This window comes from Pleurodeles waltl, unplaced genomic scaffold (genome assembly GCF_031143425.1).
Source record: "Pleurodeles waltl isolate 20211129_DDA unplaced genomic scaffold, aPleWal1.hap1.20221129 scaffold_37, whole genome shotgun sequence".
Classification (NCBI taxonomy): domain Eukaryota; kingdom Metazoa; phylum Chordata; class Amphibia; order Caudata; family Salamandridae; genus Pleurodeles; species Pleurodeles waltl.
Genome location: NW_027150076.1, coordinates 11,140,414 through 11,161,547, shown reverse-complemented (window position 1 = coordinate 11,161,547; position 21,134 = coordinate 11,140,414). Strand labels below are relative to the sequence as shown.

The 21,134-nt window shown below is 48.0% G+C and overlaps 1 protein-coding gene across 1 annotated transcript in view; it reads right to left on the bottom strand.

Moving 5' to 3' along the window:
- Nucleotides 1–21,134, bottom strand: part of LOC138276142 (collagen, type I, alpha 1a-like) — a 91,782-nt gene that overhangs the window by 56,464 nt on the left and 14,184 nt on the right. Inside the window, exons 3-6 of the mRNA XM_069219180.1 lie at nt 6,464–6,599; nt 5,664–6,330; nt 5,484–5,557; nt 1,801–5,437 (exon numbers count right to left, since the gene is read on the bottom strand). Of these exons, the coding sequence (XP_069075281.1) occupies nt 1,801–5,437; nt 5,484–5,557; nt 5,664–6,330; nt 6,464–6,599 (4,514 nt within the window). The remainder of the gene's footprint in view (nt 1–1,800; nt 5,438–5,483; nt 5,558–5,663; nt 6,331–6,463; nt 6,600–21,134) is intronic.

The following is a 21,134-nucleotide window of genomic DNA, read 5'->3' as shown; positions in this document are numbered from 1 at the left end:
CAGACTGGTCTTCCACAGACACATCCTTATACATGAAACAACACACAAAACTTTGGGAGAATTAAATTCCTTTGACTTTTAAACAAACACAAACCAGTTCTTAACAGCACATTTCATATCTGTGGACATGTGATTTGCGTGACCATTGGTGGTACCGCAAATGTGACTGAGGGATCAGTAATGGAAGTCACTAACCCACACATTGTGTGATAACCAGCCCTGGGACAAGGCTTCTCTTCAGAAGAGTGAGTGATCATTAATGGAAGTCATTGACCCACACACTGTGTGATAATCAGTGACAGGACAAGGCTTCTCTCCAGAAGAGTGAGGGATCATTAATGGAAGACAGTGACCCACACTATGATAATCAGGCCTAGGACAAGGCTACTGTTCAGTAGAGTGAGGGATCATTATGACCCACACACTGTGTGATAACCAGGCCTAGGACAAGGCTTCTCTCCAGAAGAGTGAGGGATCATTAATAGAGGTCATTGACCCGCACACTGAATGATAGCCAGGCCAAGCACAAAGCAAACTAAATCTGCTGACTTCAGAGATGAGGGTACCAGGTTCGAACCTCAGCGGGTCAACAGCCTGTGACTCTGGGCATATCACTTAATCTCCCTGTGCCCACAATTCAGCGCCGTGAGACCCTCACAGTTGATTAGCTGCACTTTACAAATCCTGGATTATAGAGGGCAGATGGCTCACACAGTCCAATTTTGAAATGCTTGTTCAACATAAGAAATGAGGAAAAGAGATTGATAATTTCTAAAATATGATACAGTTAGAACCAATCATGATATAAAATGTACAAAATAATGATTAGAATGTACATGTTAATAAGAAATGTAATACAATAAAAACAGATTTGAATTGATGGTATTTGGCTGGTGATTACATAGAAAGTGATGTTAAATGAAATTGCCCCCTAAACTATCAGGATAATTTGTGCTGTCAGTAGGAATCTGGCATCCTGGCACCGGAGGGCTCCAGTCTTGATGATGTGGCCGCTCTCTGCAGAAACCCTGGAATTGATGGCATTATAGGGTCCAGTGTCGACAGCGTGACCGTTCTCACTTGGGAGCCTGGTACTGGTGGGATTAGAGGGTCCAGTGTCGACAGCGTGCCCGTTCTCACTTGGGAGCCTGGTACTGGTGGCATTAGAGGGCCCAGTGTCGCTTGCGTGACCGTTCTCACTTGCGAGCCTGGTACTGGTGGTATTAGAGGGTCCAGTGTCGACAGCGTGACCGTTCTCACTTGGGAGCCTGGTACTGGTGGCATTAGAGGGCCCAGTGTCGCCAGCGTGACCGTTCTCACTTGGGAGCCTGGTACTGGTGGCATTAGAGGGTCCAGTGTCGACAGCGTGACCGTTCTCACTTGCAAGCCTGGTACTGGTGGCATTAGAGGGTCCAGTGTCGCCAGCGTGACCGTTCTCACTTGCGAGCCTGGTACTGGTGGCATTAGAGGGTCCAGTGTCGACAGCGTGACCGTTCTCACTTGCGAGCCTGGTACTGGTGGCATTAGAGGGTCCAGTGTCGCCTGCGTGACCGTTCTCACTTGGGAGCCTGGTACTGGTGGCATTAGAGGGTCCAGTGTCGCCAGCGTGACCGTTCTCACTTGGGAGCCTGGTACTGGTGGCATTAGAGGGTCCAGTGCCATCAGCGTGACCGTTCTCACTTGCGAGCCTGGTACTGGTGGCATTAGAGGGTCCAGTGTTGACAGCGTGACCGTTCTCACTTGCGAGCCTGGTGCTGGTGGCATTAGAGGGTCCAGTGTCGCCAGCGTGACCGTTCTCACTTGGGAGCCTGGTACTGGTGGCATTAGAGGGTCCAGTGTCGACAGCGTGACCGTTCTCACTTGCGAGCCTGGTACTGGTGGCATAAGAGGGTCCAGTGTCGCCAGCGTGACCGTTCTCACTTGGGAGCCTGGTGCTGGTGGCATTAGAGGGTCCAGTGTCGACAGCGTGACCGTTCACACTTGCGAGCCTGGTACTGGTGGGATTAGAGGGTCCAGTGTCGCCAGCGTGCCCGTTCTCACTTGCGAGCCTGGTACTGGTGGCATTAGAGGGTCCAGTGCCATCAGCGTGCCCGTTCTCACTTGGGAGTCTGGTACTGGTGGCATTAGAGGGTCCAGTGTCGCCAGCGTGCCCGTTCTCACTTGGGAGCCTGGTACTGGTGGCATTAGAGGGTCCAGTGTCGCCAGCGTGCCCGTTCTCACTTGCGAGCCTGGTACTGGTGGCATTAGAGGGTCCAGTGTCACCAGCGTGCCCGTTCTCACTTGCGAGCCTGGTACTGGTGGGATTAGAGGGTCCTGTGTCGCCTGCGTGACCGTTCTCACTTGCGAGCCTGGTACTGGTGGCATTAGAAGGTCCAGTGTCGCCAGCGTGCCCGTTCTCACTTGCGAGCCTGGTACTGGTGGCATTAGAGGGTCCAGTGTCGCCAGCGTGACCGTTCTCACTTGGGAGCCTGGTACTGGTGGGATTAGAGGGTCCAGTGTCGCCAGCGTGACCATTCTCACTTGCGAGCCTGGTACTGGTGGGATTAGAGGGTCCAGTGTCGCCAGCGTGACCGTTCTCACTTGCAAGCCTGGTACTGGTGGCATTAGAAGGTCCAGTGTCGCCAGCGTGCCCGTTCTCACTTGCGAGCCTGGTACTGGTGGCATTAGAGGGTCCAGTGTCGCCAGCGTGACCGTTCTCACTTGCGAGCCTGGTACTGGTGGCATTAGAGGGTCCAGTGTCGCCAGCGTGCCCGTTCTCACTTGCGAGCCTGGTGCTGGTGGCATTAGAGGGTCCAGTGCCATCAGCGTGACCGTTCTCACTTGCGAGCCTGGTACTGGTGGGATTAGAGGGTCCAGTGTCGCCAGCGTGCCCGTTCTCACTTGCGAGCCTGGTACTGGTGGCATTAGAGGGTCCAGTGCCATCAGCGTGCCCGTTCTCACTTGGGAGCCTGGTACTGGTGGCATTAGAGGCTCCAGTGTCGCCAGCGTGCCCATTCTCACTTGCGAGCCTGGTACTGGTGGCATTAGAGGGTCCAGTGCCATCAGCGTGACCGTTCTCACTTGCGAGCGTGGTGCTGGTGGCATTAGAGGGACCAGTGCCATCAGCGTGACCGTTCTCACTTGCGAGCCTGGTACTGGTGGGATTAGAGGGTCCAGTGTCGCCAGCGTGCCCGTTCTCACTTGCGAGCCTGGTACTGGTGGCATTAGAGGGTCCAGTGTCGACAGCGTGACCGTTCTCACTTGGGAGCCTGGTACTGGTGGCATTAGAGGGTCCAGTGTCGACAGCGTGCCCGTTCTCACTTGCGAGCCTGGTACTGGTGGCATTAGAGGGTCCAGTGTCGCCAGCGTGACCGTTCTCACTTGCGAGCCTGGTACTGGTGGCATTAGAAGGTCCAGTGTCGCCTGCGTGCCCGTTCTCACTTGCGAGCCTGGTACTGGTGGCATTAGAGGGTCCAGTGTCGCCAGAGTGACCGTTCTCACTTGCGAGCCTGGTACTGGTGGCATTAGAGGGTCCAGTGTCGCCAGCGTGCCCGTTCTCACTTGCGAGCCTGGTGCTGGTGCCATCAGCGTGACCGTTCTCACTTGCGAGCCTGGTGCTGGTGGCATTAGAGGGTCCAGTGCCATCAGCGTGACCGTTCTCACTTGCGAGCCTGGTGCTGGTGGCATTAGAAGGTCCAGTGTCGCCAGCGTGACCGTTCTCACTTGGGAGCCTGGTACTGGTGGCATTAGAGGGTCCAGTGCCATCAGCGTGACCGTTCTCACTTGCGAGCCTGGTACTGGTGGGATTAGAGGGTCCGGTGTCGCCAGCGTGCCCGTTCTCACTTGTGAGCCTGGTACTGGTGGCATTAGAGGGTCCAGTGTCGCCAGCGTGACCGTTCTCACTTGCGAGCCTGGTACTGGTGGCATTAGAGGGTCCAGTGTCGCCAGCGTGCCCGTTCTCACTTGCGAGCCTGGTGCTGGTGGCATTAGAGGGTCCAGTGCCATCAGCGTGACCGTTCTCACTTGCGAGCCTGGTACTGGTGGGATTAGAGGGTCCAGTGTCGCCAGCGTGCCCGTTCTCACTTGCGAGCCTGGTACTGGTGGCATTAGAGGGTCCAGTGCCATCAGCGTGCCCGTTCTCACTTGGGAGCCTGGTACTGGTGGCATTAGAGGCTCCAGTGTCGCCAGCGTGCCCGTTCTCACTTGCAAGCCTGGTACTGGTGGCATTAGAGGGTCCAGTGCCATCAGCGTGACCGTTCTCACTTGCGAGCGTGGTGCTGGTGGCATTAGAGGGACCAGTGCCATCAGCGTGACCGTTCTCACTTGCGAGCCTGGTACTGGTGGGATTAGAGGGTCCAGTGTCGCCAGCGTGCCCGTTCTCACTTGCGAGCCTGGTACTGGTGGCATTAGAGGGTCCAGTGTCGACAGCGTGACCGTTCTCACTTGGGAGCCTGGTACTGGTGGCATTAGAGGGTCCAGTGTCGACAGCGTGCCCGTTCTCACTTGCGAGCCTGGTACTGGTGGCATTAGAGGGTCCAGTGTCGCCAGCGTGACCGTTCTCACTTGCGAGCCTGGTACTGGTGGCATTAGAAGGTCCAGTGTCGCCTGCGTGCCCGTTCTCACTTGCGAGCCTGGTACTGGTGGCATTAGAGGGTCCAGTGTCGCCAGAGTGACCGTTCTCACTTGCGAGCCTGGTACTGGTGGCATTAGAGGGTCCAGTGTCGCCAGCGTGCCCATTCTCACTTGCGAGCCTGGTGCTGGTGCCATCAGCGTGACCGTTCTCACTTGCGAGCCTGGTGCTGGTGGCATTAGAGGGTCCAGTGCCATCAGCGTGACCGTTCTCACTTGCGAGCCTGGTGCTGGTGGCATTAGAGGGTCCAGTGTCGCCAGCGTGACCGTTCTCACTTGGGAGCCTGGTACTGGTGGCATTAGAGGGTCCAGTGCCATCAGCGTGACCGTTCTCACTTGCGAGCCTGGTACTGGTGGGATTAGAGGGTCCAGTGTCGCCAGCGTGCCCGTTCTCACTTGCGAGCCTGGTACTGGTGGCATTAGAGGGTCCAGTGTCGCCAGCGTGACCGTTCTCACTTGCGAGCCTGGTACTGGTGGCATTAGAGGGTCCAGTGTCGCCAGTGTGCCCGTTCTCACTTGCGAGCCTGGTGCTGGTGGCATTAGAGGGTCCAGTGCCATCAGCGTGACCGTTCTCACTTGCGAGCCTGGTACTGGTGGGAGTAGAGGGTCCAGTGTCGCCAGCGTGCCCGTTCTCACTTGCGAGCCTGGTACTGGTGGCATTAGAGGGTCCAGTGCCATCAGCGTGCCCGGTCTCACTTGGGAGCCTGGTACTGGTGGCATTAGAGGCTCCAGTGTCGCCAGCGTGCCCGTTCTCACTTGGGAGCCTGGTACTGGTGGCATTAGAGGGTCCAGTGTCGCCGAGGGGCCCGTTCTCACTTGCGAGCCTGGTCTGGTGGCATTAGAGGGTCCAGTGTCGCCAGCGTGCCCGTTCTCACTTGCGAGCCTGGTACTGGTGGCATTAGAGGGTCCAGTGTCGCCAGCGTGACCGTTCTCACTTGCGAGCCCGGTACTGGTGGCATTAGAGGGTCCAGTGTCGCCTGCGTGACCGTTCTCACTTGCGAGCCTGGTACTGGTGGCATTAGAGGGTCCAGTGTCGCCTGCGTGACCGTTCTCACTTGCGGGCCTGGTACTGGTGGCATTAGAGGGTCCAGTGTTGACAGCGTGCCCGTTCTCACTTGCGAGCCTGGTACTGGTGGCATTAGAGGTTCCAGTGTTGACAGCGTGACTGTTCTCACTTGGGGGCCTGGTACTGGTGGCATTAGAGGGTCCAGTGTCGACAGCGTGACCCTTCTCACTTGCGAGCCTGGTACTGGTGGCATTAGAGGGTCCAGTGTCGCCAGCGAGACCGTTCTCACTTGCGAGCCTGGTACTGGTGGCATTAGAGGGTCCAGTGTCGATAGCGTGCCCGTTCTCACTTGCGAGCCTGGTACTGGTGGGATTAGAGGGTCCAGTGTCGCCAGTGTGCCCGTTCTCACTTGCGAGCCTGGTATTGGTGGCATTAGAGGGTCCAGTGTCGCCAGCGTGACCGTTCTCACTTGGGAGCCTGGTACTGGTGGCATTAGAGGGTCCAGTGCCATCAGCGTGACCGTTCTCACTTGCGAGCGTGGTGCTGGTGGCATTAGAGGGACCAGTGCCATCAGCGTGACCGTTCTCACTTGCGAGCCTGGTACTGGTGGGATTAGAGGGTCCAGTGTCGCCAGCGTGCCCGTTCTCACTTGCGAGCGTGGTCCAGGTGGCATTAGAAGGGTTCCAGCCGCAATAGCACGACTGTTCTCTGTAATTCTGGAACAGGTGAGTTCAGAAGTGTCATGAATGTTTGTTTCTGTACACCTGAAGTCAGTATTTTGACGGGGCTGCGAACTGGCGTAGGCGGCGTTAGAAAGGGGTGCAGTCTCGATAATGTTACTGTTCTCACCAGGGAGAGGCACTGTCGAGTCTCAATGGAGTGACAGCGCTTAGCTGGAGCTAGTTGTGGGTACTTGTTTCTGGTGTTTGAAAGTGGTGAAGCAGAAGTGTTGAGTCTGTGTAGCTCAATCCCCCTCAGGAGAAGCCTAGAACAGGAGGCGTTGAGGGGGTCAATTCTCGATAGCTTGAATTCCAGCAGCAGGCAGTCAGTTATAGGTTACATTAGAGGTGTGCAGTGTGCATAGCTTGACTGCTCTGAGAAGGACCCCTCTTTAGATGTTTCTAGGAATGAAAACAGTTTTTTTGCTCCAGATGGTATTCACTCTCTTTCTAGGATGATGGAGGGAGAAGTGCTACGAAGCAGCACAGCCACTTTGAATAAACGTATAATAATCAAGGTGGGTGTTAGTTAGCAAACCACGGTGACTTCGTGCACTAACGCCTGTGAGTAGGTAAAGTTCCGGGCCTAGATCACATACCCTAGAACTTGCAAAAAGTAATCCTTGGATCTGAGTTTCACTCCTATGAGTGAATTTCATTCATTCATTCATTTTTATCCAATCAAAACCTGATTTATGTCGGAAAGCTCAGAAATGCCTATTTGTGTCCTGGCACGCCCCTTGTTCATAATCCTTATAAATACCACCTGCTGCAGGGGGCAGAGAGCGAGTCACAAGTACCAACGAGGGCGACATTCGACTCTTTATCCTACACTTTACTACTCACACATGTCCTGGCACGTCTCTTGTTCATAATCCTTATAAATACCACCCGCTGTGGATGTCAGAGAGCGAGTCACAAGTACCAACGAGGGCGACATTCGAGTGCTGATCCTACTCTTTACTACTAGCACATGTCCTGGCTCGCCTCTTGTTCATAATCCTTATAAATACCACCTGCTCCGCACTGTCCGAGAGCGAGTCACAAGTACCAACGAGGGCGACATTCGAGTGCTGATCCTACTCTTTACTACTAACACATGAAATGATTCTGCCACAAGAGGCTTAAATTAAAAAATGATTTGATGTTTTGTAAGGTTCATATGGTGTTGCTCTATCTGCCGGGTACCAGGGCGCGTGACATCTATAACAACCGTACCTGTGCAAGGGAAGCGGCGCTGCATCTGCACTTCTCTTAAATCTGTCCCTTAATATTTTCAGTTTTTCAGTCAGTCTTCAGAGTTCAACAAAGAAATAAATTCAACAGAGTATAAATGAACAGCGGAAAGCATGCAGCATTTGAGCCAGTTTCCAAAAACTCAGCTAGAAGTGTCTGGAATGGGGAGATTCTAAGTAATAGGCGTCAGTCTGTGTAATTCTAAAGTTGAACCCAATGAAGGTTCAGAGCAGGGAAGGCATATTCATTCAAAAGTTAACTCAAGGTCAAGAAACATAAACTCCCAGGTAGGAGAGATCTACAGCAGACCCAGGGATGGGTCTTCTTTCAGGAGAGTCAGGAAGGGATCAGATCTGCATATTCTAAGAACACACAGTTATTACATTCCATTTCACCCACAATGTCTTCCCACCAACACCCCAGAGATGGAGACAAACCAAATACAAAATCTTTCTGGGGCAGTCAGACTCCCTTGTTTCCCATTGTTGAACAGAGGTGCACCAGCTGCACAACGTTGAGTGTATCACTGGTCCGGACAGCATGGTACAGGAGTGGTCTTCTCATCCCCACACATGCTGCAAATCACAACTAACTGCCAATTAACTCTAATCTCCTCTAAGGTTCTCTAAAAGCAAACAATGACCCACTCCTGTTACTAGCATGTTATCACTCCGGAAACAAGAAGGAAAACGTGTAAGCAAATACAAACAACACTTAATCATGGAAAAGCATTTGAGGCCTTCTTTTACTGAGGCTAACTTAACAAAATATATTTGGTTAAACGTGAATACATTGTATAATCGAGGATAGTCATTAGTTCACAAATTGCAGCTTCTTTAAACGTATCTATGTAGGAGGCTGGCCTGGCTTATAGTGGGTACCTTGTGGTAGTTACACCTTGTGCCAGGTCCAGTTATCCCTTATTAGTAGGCTGATAGAGGTAGCTATAGCAGAACAGCTTAGACTGAACTAGGAGACATGCAAAGCTCCTAATATACCACTTATATCACTTAGCACTATATCATAAGAAACACAATACTCAGAGTTACTAAAAAATAAAGGTACTTTATTTTGGTGACAATAAGCAAAATGTATCTCAGGGGATATATTCCCTTAGAAGGTAAGTAATATACACAAAATATATACACACAAACCAAAAATCAGGTAAGTAACAGTTAGAAAAGTAGTGAAAACACTGTACGACACAATAGAATGCAATAGGGAGAAATAGGCCTAGGGGCAACACAAACCATATACTCCAAAAGTGGAATGCGAACCACAAATGGTCCCCAGGCCTAGTGTAGTGTTTTGAGGGTCGCTGGGAGTGTAAGAAAACACTAAGGGTGTCCAAGATTCCCCACCCCAAGACCCTGAAAAATAGGAGTAAAGTTACCCTACTACCCCAGAAAGACAGTAAAGTCGAGATAGGGGATTCTGCAAAGACAACAACTGACTGCAAAACACTGAAGACGGATTCCTGGACCTGAGGACTGTAAAGGAAGGGGACCCAGTCCAAGAGTCACGCAAGTGTCCGGGGGCAGGAGCCCACTAAACCCCAGATGAAGGTGCAAAAGGGCTGCCTCTGGGTGGAAGAAGCCGAAGATTCTGCAACAATGGAAGGTGCCAGGAACTTCTCCTTTGGTCAGAAGATGTCCCACGGCGTGCTGGAGGATGCAGAGTTGTTTCCACACAGAAAGACCGCAAACAATCCTTGCTTACTGCAAGAGTCGCGGTTGAGGAGTTTGGATGCTGCCAGGGCCCAGGAAGGACCAGGAGGTCACCCCTTGGAGGAGGAGACAGAGGGGGCACTCAGCAACATGAAGAGCCCAGGCAGAAGCAGGCAGCACCCGCAGAAGCACCTGAACAGGCACTTAGAAGATCTGAGGATGACGGTCGACTCAGAGCAACAAAGGAGTGTCCCACGACGTCGGAGTCCAACTCAGCGAATTGGGCAATGCAGGACGGAGTGCTGGGGACCTGGGCTAGGCTGAGCACAAAGGAAGTCTTGCATAAGTGCACAGCAGCCCGAGCAGCTGCAGTTCACGCAGTACACAGGATTACTGTCTGGCGTGGGGAGGCAAGGACTTACCTCCACCAAATTTGAACAGAAGGGCCACTGGACTGTTGAAGACACTTGGACCCAGCTCGTCAGGATGAGAGGGGACCCAGAGGACCAGTGATGCAGAAGTTTGGTGCTTGCGTTAGCAGCGGAAAGAGTCAGTCGACCCACGGGAGAATTCTTCTTGGCTTCCAGTGCAGGGTGAAGGCAGACAGCCCTCAGAGCATGCACCACCAGGAAACAGTCGAGAAAGCCGTCAGGATGAGGCGCTACAATGTTGCTGGTAGGCTTCTTGCTACTTTGTTGCGGTTATGCAGGCATCCTGGAGTAGTCAGAGCCTCAGTGATACAGTTAGGCACCACATAGGGAACACATACAGGGCATACTTTATGAGCACTGGGGTCCTGGTTAGCAGGATCCCAGTGACACATAGGCAAAAAACAAACATACAAACAGTAAAATTGGGGGTAACATGCCAGGCAAGATGGTACTTTCCTACAATCTAGTCATACATTTGCAAATGGATTAACTTATAGATAGTCCAAAATATAGTTTATAGAATTCCCCGCTCCAGATCCTTCAGGTAAGGCCATCCTTTGTTTCCTGATCACTGTTCTGTGTGGCTACTGTTAGCTAGATGCAGAAAACTCACATCTCTTTGTGCCCCTCTTGTAGGTAGTCCAAACAGGAGAGAGTCCTGCTGTGAGGAGAATCACTGTACACAAAGCGGTGTCCAGCACACAGCCTGGAAAGGACACGAGAGAAGAACCAACCCAAACTGTTCCTGAGAGTGCAGACAGAGACCCCTCATTCCTTGCTTGCTTTAAATGTATGAGAATGGGAGCTACTGATCCACTCGCTGGAAGAGAGTATTCTGCAAAGTACTCAGAGGACCATTGTGCAACCACAGCTGGTGGGTACTGAACAGCCAGTTTCCCAGAGCAGAAGGCACATTAGCTGGATACTGACCTGGAAGGAATTGCTGTCTCCCTGTCCTGATGTCCCAGACCTGCCTCCTGAGAGAAGGAAGGAATGCACCAACCATGCAGGAGGTGCGCTCTTCCAGAGCAAGCAGAAGTAGGGCAAGCTCTGAGACATCAGGAGCAAAAGTTCTCAGTCACCACATTTGGTCCCAGAAACCTCTGCTTACTCTGTGGCCCTCTGAAAGGGGTTCTGAAATGTAGTGACAGGCAGCATGACATTTCTACCAGAGGTGTCTTAATTAAGGTCAGAAAAGTAAGTAGCTATGATGGAAAACGCAGTAAGACTTTAAATGAAGAAGCTTTTACGATGAAAACACAAGAAAACATCAGTTGAAATAACAGCAGTAAGGCAACGATACGTACTATGTTAACCTGGCAATATATATATATAGTTTTGTGCAGTGTGTCACTGTTCTTGTTGTAGTATTGCCGCGTCCTCGTGACTCCTGTTCTACGTCTCGAGCTCGTGTTAGAGAGAGCTCGAGACACTCGGAGTCAAGAGGACGGTTGAGGCGGTAGCTGCGACATCGCAGCGGTCTATTTACAGATTAAAAGATATTTACTTTACCTACACTTGTAGTCTTGATCACTGCAAGTATTTCTGGCGACGAGGAGACCGCTGCATCGGACCCATTTTCCTCGTCAAAACAAAGCAGGAAGTACAGCTAATAATAACGTCAATCTAGGTTCATGATTGGTTACTTATTTTCTGTTTTCACGAAGAACTGAAGCAGTTAGTTTGAATTTTTGGTCCAACTCTGCCATCTCATGGATTTAAGAGGTACTGCACTTTGATTTTATGAAGGAAATTAATTTTGACAGTTCGTTTTTTTGTTTGCTGCTTATATTACAAGGAAACTTCAGCGTTTTTTTTTAACTGTGATCTGCTGTGGATCTTATATTGATATTGGCGTAAAAGTAAAGGAAGTTAAGTAAAAATTCTGACTGGGTTTCTTCAGCTTTCATTGTCCTCTGCGTCACACACCCTGTGATATTACTTACCTTCTGCACTTGTACTGTTTTAAGAATGCAGTCTGTGAATCCACCTCCATTTTTTTTGGAAACACCGGGTAACCCTCCAATTCCATGGAAAAATTGGTATGATGCATTTGAGATGTACTTAGGAGCAATTGGTGCAGCACGCTTCCGTCCTGAAAGAAAAAAATGTCTTTTACTCCATTCCCTGGGATTTGAAGGGAGATCTGTTTTTAAATATCTTCCTGCCTTGGTATTGGAAGAAGGAGAAGAGATTGATGAGTATGCCGAAACAGTAAAAAAATTGGAACTGAGGTTTGACATACAACCCAGTTTAGTCGTTATTAGGCACAAGTTTTTCAAAAGAGAGCAAAATCCTGGTGAAGACGTGGATACCTTTGTATCAGCACTGAGAAAACTTGCAGCTGATTGCCAATTTCAGGCGTTTAGTGACCAGCTGGTCAGAGACCAATTTATTGCTAAATGCACGGACAAGACTATCCAACAAAAACTTCTTTCTTTGAGCAATCCGTCACTGGATGAGACATTACGATTGGCAAAGAGTATTGAGACGTCTAAAGTGTCTGTGAAGGAACTGGAATCCAGAACGACAGAAAATATAGGATTAGTGAATTCTCAGGATGGAAAAATGTTAAATTCAACTAAGACTTTTTCCAAACCATTTTTTAAGCAAAGCAACATCTGTTTTCGGTGTGGTAATCAGAACCATATTAAGAGTGGCAGAGGATGTCCTGCTAAGAATGCCACATGCAGGAAGTGCAACAAAGTTGGACACTTTGCCAAAGTGTGTCAGAGTGGCACAATGAGTGTTGGTTATCAACAGGGTTCAGGGAGGTTTTCAAATAGTTCAGGGGTGGCGTATGTTACAGAAGTAGATGATAATGATGTAGATAGAATCCAAGAAGAATTCAGAGACATGGTGATGATTGTCACTGAGGATCACATAGTAACTGGAGATCCTACTAGGTGTGTGGATCCTTATGTTGAAATTGGTGTTGGTGACAAAGTGATCAAACTTTTGGTGGATTCTGGAGCTCGAATCACAATGATTACTCAAGAGCTGTGCAAGGAGGTTTGGGGAGAGAGAACGCTCTGTGCACCTGACAGAGCACCTGTCTCTTATGAAGGGAGAAAGATTGAATTGGCTGGTTATTTCGAAGATGTACTTGAGTTCAAGGGAAGAAGAATTTTTGGCAAGGTTTATGTGGCGATAAAGGGACTAAACATTTTAGGTTGGTTCCATCAAGGTTTATTCCAAATGGTTTTGAGGCTAGGCACTAAGGAACAGGTATCTGTTGTAGAATCAGACGATTATGCAGCCAGTCTGATAAAGGATTTTCCTTTGGTGTTTTCTGAAACGTTGGGCACCATTGAAGGATTTGCTCATGTGATAAAAGTAAAAGAGGGAGCCATTCCAGTGAAACACAAATTTAGGAGTGTACCATTCAGTGTGAGGGACAAATTGGAAAAGGAGTTGAAGGACTTGTGTATGAAAGGTATCATTGAACCTATAGATTCCTCTTTGTGGTTGTCTCCCTTGGTTATTGCAAGGAAGAAAAATGGCGATTTGAGGGTATGTGTGGATTTGCGCAGTTTGAATAAACATATTTGGGTAGACTCGCATCCTTTACCTAATATTACGGAAATGCTGGCTACTATTGGTGAATCAAGATGGTTTTCCAAGTTGGATCTAGCTACAGCATATCATCAGATTGTTCTAGACCCGGCCTCAAGGCATCTTACTGCTTTTGTTTCACCTTTAGGCACATTTCAGTATTGCAGGATGCCTTTTGGGTTAGCCTCAGCAGCAGCTGTTTTTCAGCGAGTAATGTCTCAGATATTAAAGGACATAAAAGGGGTAGCTGTATTTCAAGATGATGTGTTGATCCATGCAGCGTCCAAAGAGGAACATGATCACATTGTAAGGAAAGTGTTAAGAATCATGCAGGAGAAAGGAGCGGTCCTAAAAAGTGATAAATGCCAATTTTTGCGTAATAGAGTCGAATATTTAGGACATGTTGTTTCTGAACAAGGGATTGAACCCAAACCAGGGTTGGTCAAAGCGATTATGAATGCTTCTCCACCATCAGACAAAACAGGATTGAAGTCTTTTATTGGTTTGTGTGAATTTTATTCACGGTTCATGAGTGATTACGCTACTAAAACTAAACCCTTAACGAATTTGTTAAAGAAAAATGTTGTTTTTGTTTGGAGTAAGGATTGTCAGGAAGCGTTTGAGTGGATTAAGTCGCAACAATTGTGCCTAAAATCCTGAAACCTTTTGATCCAGACGTGCAGTGTATCATAACTGTTGATGCAAGCAGTTTCGGTGTGGGTGCTGTGTTGACTCAGGTGAAAGAAGGTACGGAAAAAACTTTGGGATATGCCTCAAGAGTTTTGAGAGGGTCTGAATTAAATTTTCTGTTATTGAGAAAGAATTGTTGGCATGTTGGTGGGCTATAAGGAAGTTTCATCCGTATGTCTGGGGAAACAAGTTTGTGTTGTACACAGATCATAGTCCTCTTATTCCTATTCTGACTGGAGACAAAATCAGAGAATCAACACCTCACATTTGTAGATTGGTCACAAAATTATTGCAATATGATTTTGAAGTCCGTTATGTTCCAGGTAACAAGAATGTTAGAGCGGATTTTCTATCCGGATTTCCTCTGGTTGAGGGTGCGGGTGTTGGTGAGGATGAAGATGAAGATGATGTTGATAATTGTTTTATAGCAGCTGTTGATCTGGAAGATATGTGCGCAATAAGTGAATGTGAGTGGAAAAGGGAATTGGCGAAAGACTTGGGGCCATATTTATACTCCGGTTGCGCCGAATGTGCGTCAAAAATTTTGACGCACATTCAGCGCAAACGATGCCCCATATTTATACCCTGACGCCCGATGCGGCGCACAAGGGGAATGGCGCTATGTGCGTGAGTTTTTGGAAGCAGCACCCCGCCCTGCGTTAATGACATGCAGGGTAGGCGTTCCCGTCCAAAAACCCACGCATACAGCGGTGCGTCGTATTTATGCTTCCGGGCAAAAATGACTCCCGGGCCGTAGGCGGCGCAAAAAAATGACGCTAAGCACGAATAGCGTGAAATTTTAACGCCTGGGTCAGGGCAGGCGTTAAAATGGGGCAAACACACCTGTACTTAAGCAGAACACACAGAACAAACAACAGAGCAGCAGAGCAGCAACAGGGAGCTATGGAGGTGCTTTTTCTTCAACGTGCACGTAGACGCAGAGCCCTGCAGCAACAACAGCAGCTACAACAACAACAGCAGGGACCCCAAAGACAGCGCAGAAGGCAGGACAGGATATTCCGCCCAAGAACAACCCTGCATGGCCTCAGGGAACGGGACATCATCCAGAGGTACCGGTTGAACTGGCAGGCCATTCAGCAGCTGCTGGCAAATATCGAACAACAGTTGGCCCCCACTTTAGTGACACCCCGCACTATCCCAACTGAAACAAAGCTGCTTGCCGTACTACACCTGCTGGCAAGTGGCTCCTTTCAGACAACTGGTGCCCTGGTTGGTGGAATATCCCAACCATCATTCTCTGCATTCCTGCCTAAAGTCCTGGATGCCATCATTCGCCTGACACCCCGCCACATCTGCTTCCCTAACACACTGCAGAAGCAGCAGGAAATGAAACAGGGGTTCTACGCCATCAGTGGCTTCCCGCACGTCCTTGGTGCAATCGACTGCACACACGTACGCCTTGTGCCACCTGCTGATTCAGAACACCTCTACCGCAACAGGAAGCACACACATTCAATCAACGTCCAGGCCATAGTCGATCACCAAGGACTGATCACCAACATCGTGGCCAAATATCCTGGGAGTGTACATGACGCATTCATCTTCCGTCACTCCACCATCAACCAACACTTCCAGGATGGACGCTATGGCAATGGACTACTTGTTGGTAAGGACAAAAAACAAACCCATACACACACCGCACACAAACCCTCTAGGACAAACAACACATACACCACAATAGCAACACCTAGCCAGGAACACACTGAGGTACTCACATCACTAGCCATGTGTCAGAAGTCAACATTTAACCTGTCACACATTGGAATTTAATCCACAGCCTAATGTGAAGACATCAATGAGTGTGGTTGGCCAAATGTCACTTTACAGATTGGAAGTCTCAAAATAACCTGTACACTAATACAATGCATAAGTCAAAAGGTATGGGATGGCCTGGGCTCATACACATGAAGGTGTCAAATACACTTTCACGTTTTAACTCGGCATGGAACTAACATCACACCCCCAGTGAGGACACACAGACAACTGTATCACTAGTCACAATGCTAGGGAGGGAACACTCTACTGCAACAACAAAAACAGTCCTTCTGACAAACGGTTAGCCAACAAACACTTGCTCAGCCAAGGGAAAATATATCAAAGCAAACTTTTCAACAACAACCATAGGTTGGAACATTAGTACACAAAAGAGTCACAGACAACACAAGACAACTACAGCCATCAAAGATCCGTACAACACTGCCTCCTACATCTAATTCAATCCATTCTCTTTCTCTTTCAGCTGATCAGGGGTATGGCATCCAGCCTTGGGTGATGACACCATTCGGGAACCCAATCACTGCTGCAGAGCGGGCATACAATGACGCCCACAAGAGGACCCGCAGCATTGTGGAGAGGACCTTTGGGATCCTAAAGTCTAGGTTCCGCTGCCTTGACATCACTGGCGGGAGCCTACTCTATTCCCCAGAGATGGTGTGCAAAATCATCCTCACTTGTGCCATATTGCACAATATATGTGTCCAGAGGAACATTCCCCTCCTTGAACTGGACCCAGGCATGCCTGAGGATGACGAAGAGGAGGATGCTGGGCCGCAACAGGAGGGGGGACAACCCAACACGGCAGCAGGACAGCGTAGGCGCCAGCAGCTTGTAAATAATTTTTTTGCTTAATGTATAATAATTACCTGTATTACACTATTGTAAATAAACACAGATATCAAACACCACATCATGTTTTGGTCCATGCATTACTGAGCACCTTTACTTATAAAATGCTGACGAAGAATGTGGTCTCCTTGACCAACAATGCCATAACAATCATCACAACAAAAAAGAACATTTCAATTGTATGCACAGAGGGTAGGATGTGACATGATACATTGCCATACACAGAGGCCCACATGAGTACAAATGTGGCAAATCCACATGCTACATCAAAACACCTGAGACAGTCTTGCACCCAGACAAAAAAAGTAGATCATGTGAAAGTCACATCACATGTGGTCAGAGACAGGGTGGGACCATCCATGTGTACGTCACCATGTCATCAATGGCTTCTCTCCAGTGGGTGATATGAGCAAAACACAATTGGGACAACATTAGCTGCCACTAACTCAGGAGGAGACCTGGATGTCACAGTGACAACATACACCCAGACAGGTGATAGTGGATCCACATACCAACACACATGTACACATATGTCATACAATCAACCAAATTATTGAAAGTAGACCATCACAGTCGGGTCCCAGTTTGAACCTAGCAGGAAGAATGTGACATGCCACTTAACCAGTTAATGCAGAAAGGGACACAGACACCCACTAAAGAATATTCCCCAGAACATCAGGAACGCTCAGAGTCTTCCAAACATAGTCATTGGGAAATGGTAGGCATGTCAGCTCAAAATCATCATTACTGCAAACTTCTAATGGGCTAATGAGATGAATGAATGGTCAACAGTCATACATACCATATGGCCTTACATTAGCCTGCTGCTGCAGGTTTCCCATAAAATATTAAGCCAAGCCATGGATACTGTAACTAATCAGGATGGTCAAATCCTAGGGTGCTGGGGGCCTAAGTCCACTTCTACGGTCCCACAAACATACACAAATCCTGTACTTGTGAGCCAAACACATGCATAAGGTACATGTGTGGCCTACATGTCAAGAGTAGAACACAAAGCACAAACACAAAATGAGGCTAGGACATGGTTAGCCCCATAATAACTGTAAGTGACCATTGCACTCCCTGTTAGGACTCCAGATAAAAGCATCACCATCATAAGTGTGGACCAAATTTGGAGAAGGAATACATCATGGTATCCCATCCATCATTTCCAAACAGCCATCAGCAATTGCCACAAATATGTTGACAAATATGGAAAAGACATTATGTAACGTATCCACACCATTACTGTGTGAATGCCTGCCATACATACAACAATGGACATGTGGCATATCCAAACACAAATGGGTATCACATTGCCCCGTTTGACCCTGACAAATCACCTTCCCCAAGTTAAAAACATGAACACGTAACAAAAAGATTTGATCATAATTCTACGCATACAGCATGGGTGTCATATTTTGGTCACGTACATGAGTGCACAGAATGCAGAGTCAAATCTGAATGTATACAAAAATTTCACAGATTTAGACAGCAAAATATAAGTTACATCATATTTCAGATTTGACTCGGCAGCATGTGCATTCCTGTACGTTTCAAAAATATGACGCACATCATGTATGCGTCGGAAAAAATGACGCAACATGCACATATTTTCGTACATCTCGTACAGTAAATGAATCTTAATATTCATATCATATTTTTTCACTCAGCAGCATTAGCACTCCTGTAGGTGGATAAAATATGACGCCCATCATGTATGCGTCGGAAAAAATGACGCAACATGCACATATTTTTGGACATCTCGTACAGTAAATAAATATTAATATTCATATCATATTTTTACACTCAGCAGCATGTGCAATATTATGCGTCATAAAAAATGACGCGAAATTATGTATGCGTGAAAATACGACGCAAACCGCGATTAAAAAACGGCGGCCATTTTATGCAGGAAGTGATGTAATAGGATATCCTGTTTGCCAAATCTGTATTGGAAGTTGACTTTCACTTTCACTTTGCAGTCTCAGATTTTTCTAGACTGTGTGGTTCAGTGAAGAGTGTTGTCCTGTGAATTACTGCTTTGTTGTCCTGTGTAGCTTGTCTTTTGTACTTTGTTCAGTCTAATATTGTTGTGTATCATTGTCTCAGTCTGTTAAGTCTAGTTTTGTCCATTCCTGTATTTGTTTGTATTGTCTGTGGGAGTCTGTTGTGGGTAGGGTAGTTATTGGGGTTAGTTGGGCTATTTTCTCCTTTTCTTAACTTCACACCTCTACCTTTCCCCATTTCCTACTTTATTTTTTCTGTTTGTCATCAGTCATAATGTCAGGGAGGCCTCGCCTGTCCAGGATGGGCGAAGATGAATTGGGGGGATTTATCTGGCTAGTGTGCCATTTCCTCCCGCTGATGCTGGAGGCTGGGGCCGTGTGATACAGGGGTATCACACGGAGGCCCGGAAAATTCGCTGGGAGAAGGTGCGCCATCACATGGTCCGGGTCCATGGGACCATGCGGAATGTCCATCAGTTGAAACACCGCTGGGCCGATCTGATCACGAGGGAACAGGACCTGCTGGACCACCTGGGAGTCAGGATTGGTGGCCATGTTGGTGAGTAGCAATCAATTACATGGACATGATAGTAATCTGTGTGTGAACATGTGATGAATGTTACCCAATCTGCTAGATAAGGAGCTGCCTATGTGTAATGCTAGGGAAACCTAGGCCCTTGTCAATATATATTGATATCCCCAAATTGGCTACACTTTTTCTCCCTCAAACAGCAGAAACTTAATACATATATCTGTATTTGGCAGGTGTGGCCCATCTCTGCGTGATGCAATGATGCAAATGCTGCCTTACTAATGTTTACATATGTGCCCTAATGTGTACGTGTTGCACAATGTGTATGAAGACCTATGCTAGCAGTCAGATGGCTCAGTTGTTCTACACATACCAGATGGCTGTAGCTGTATGTAATGTAGTGTAGCATTTGTGTCAGACAAGCAACACGTTAATGGCTCTATTTGTACTCTACATGTCATAATGGGCAATGAGTAAGTCATGTCGAAACAACATACCTACATATGTAGACCCCATCGCTCGAAATCTGATTTGAATCCCATGATGATGATATACATGTGTGTTTTATACACGTCACATGAAGTCAGATATGTTTTCCACAGATATGTCACATGTGTGTGTGGTTGCTGTGTGTTGAACATGTCCACATAGGCTGTTTGACTGTGAGTGGTCATGCAGTCCTCATGGAACAAGTGTCTGGATGTCTCTCTGGAATGCACATGCTGAGATGTTTGGATAACAATATTGTCGGGGCATAATTATTGTGAGTAAACTTGGACGACACCTGACTGTCCTGGCCACTGCATGTGTGTAGTAGGGTGTGTAACTGTAGCAGGAGAATCATCCAATGTTAATGTTGAATACAAACTCATCCATGCAGTATGAGCATGTGTGAAAGTGTATCATTACCATGTCATATTCTCACAGTGTCATTGTAACAGAATTATTTTGTCAGTCCACCCAGTCTGAGTACATTCTTCCTGTCATGCTTTACAGGTGGACCAGAGCCTTACACCGTGGGAGAGGTGGCACACTTCGACGACCCCGATACCTACAGTGAGTGTTGCCTGAGTGCTATTTGATATATTTATTTGCCAATGACGCAAAATGGACTACTGTGTGTTCAAGAGAAATCATGATGTGATGCGCTGGCCGTTCATTGCCATTGTCGTGTTAGTGTGATATCAAATTGGACTTATGTTTCTGTTAAGCAACACCTAGCCATCTCTGAGATTGAGGGGCTGTAGGACATTACAGTTGGGCCGCAATGGGGAATGGGATGAGTTACTTAGAATACACTGGTCAAAGTAAGACTTGGTCGGGGACTTGACATGAACTGAGTCTGCATATCAGACTGACATTCTCCCATATAGCTTAGGCACATGGCTGTGATGAAAAGTGCATCTTCCTAGTTGAGGATGGACTGTGCACACTGTAGGTTGGATCTTCCGGGGGCATGTACTTACACAAGCTGAACTAGGAGTGTGTGTGACTTGAGTGCAATGGCCTATGTGTTCTGTTGAATCATGAGAATGGGTGTTCCACCTCCTCTGTGTGTGTAGTAAAACATGCCTCACTGATAGTATGTCATGTTGGCAAAAGTCATATCATTGTGACATGTGTGGTCCATGGATGTCACAATGTTTGCCTAAGTCCAACGTGTTGCTAGCCATTCATAGGTCTTGTGTGTGAAGGCACATACTTGGTGAACGTTCAATACACTCCTGGGTGTGCATTTCACATGGGATTGGTGGTTGTTCTTCCCACACCACCCTCAACGACTGGGATGTTAATGTGAAACAGGCTACCTTGGACTGTAGCAACCAGTATCTCACACTTACTTGACACCTTTTGGGTCGTGAGTCAGAACCTAGGGCCAGATGTGCCAAACTGTGTACAAGTTGATAAACTCATAATTATTGTGTGTGAGTTGCAAACATCTGTTTCCTATTCCGAAATGTATTAGGTGATCATGAAAATATATGGGAGATTTTATTCCTAATCCTAAATATGAAGGCTTTTTCCAGTCCTATTT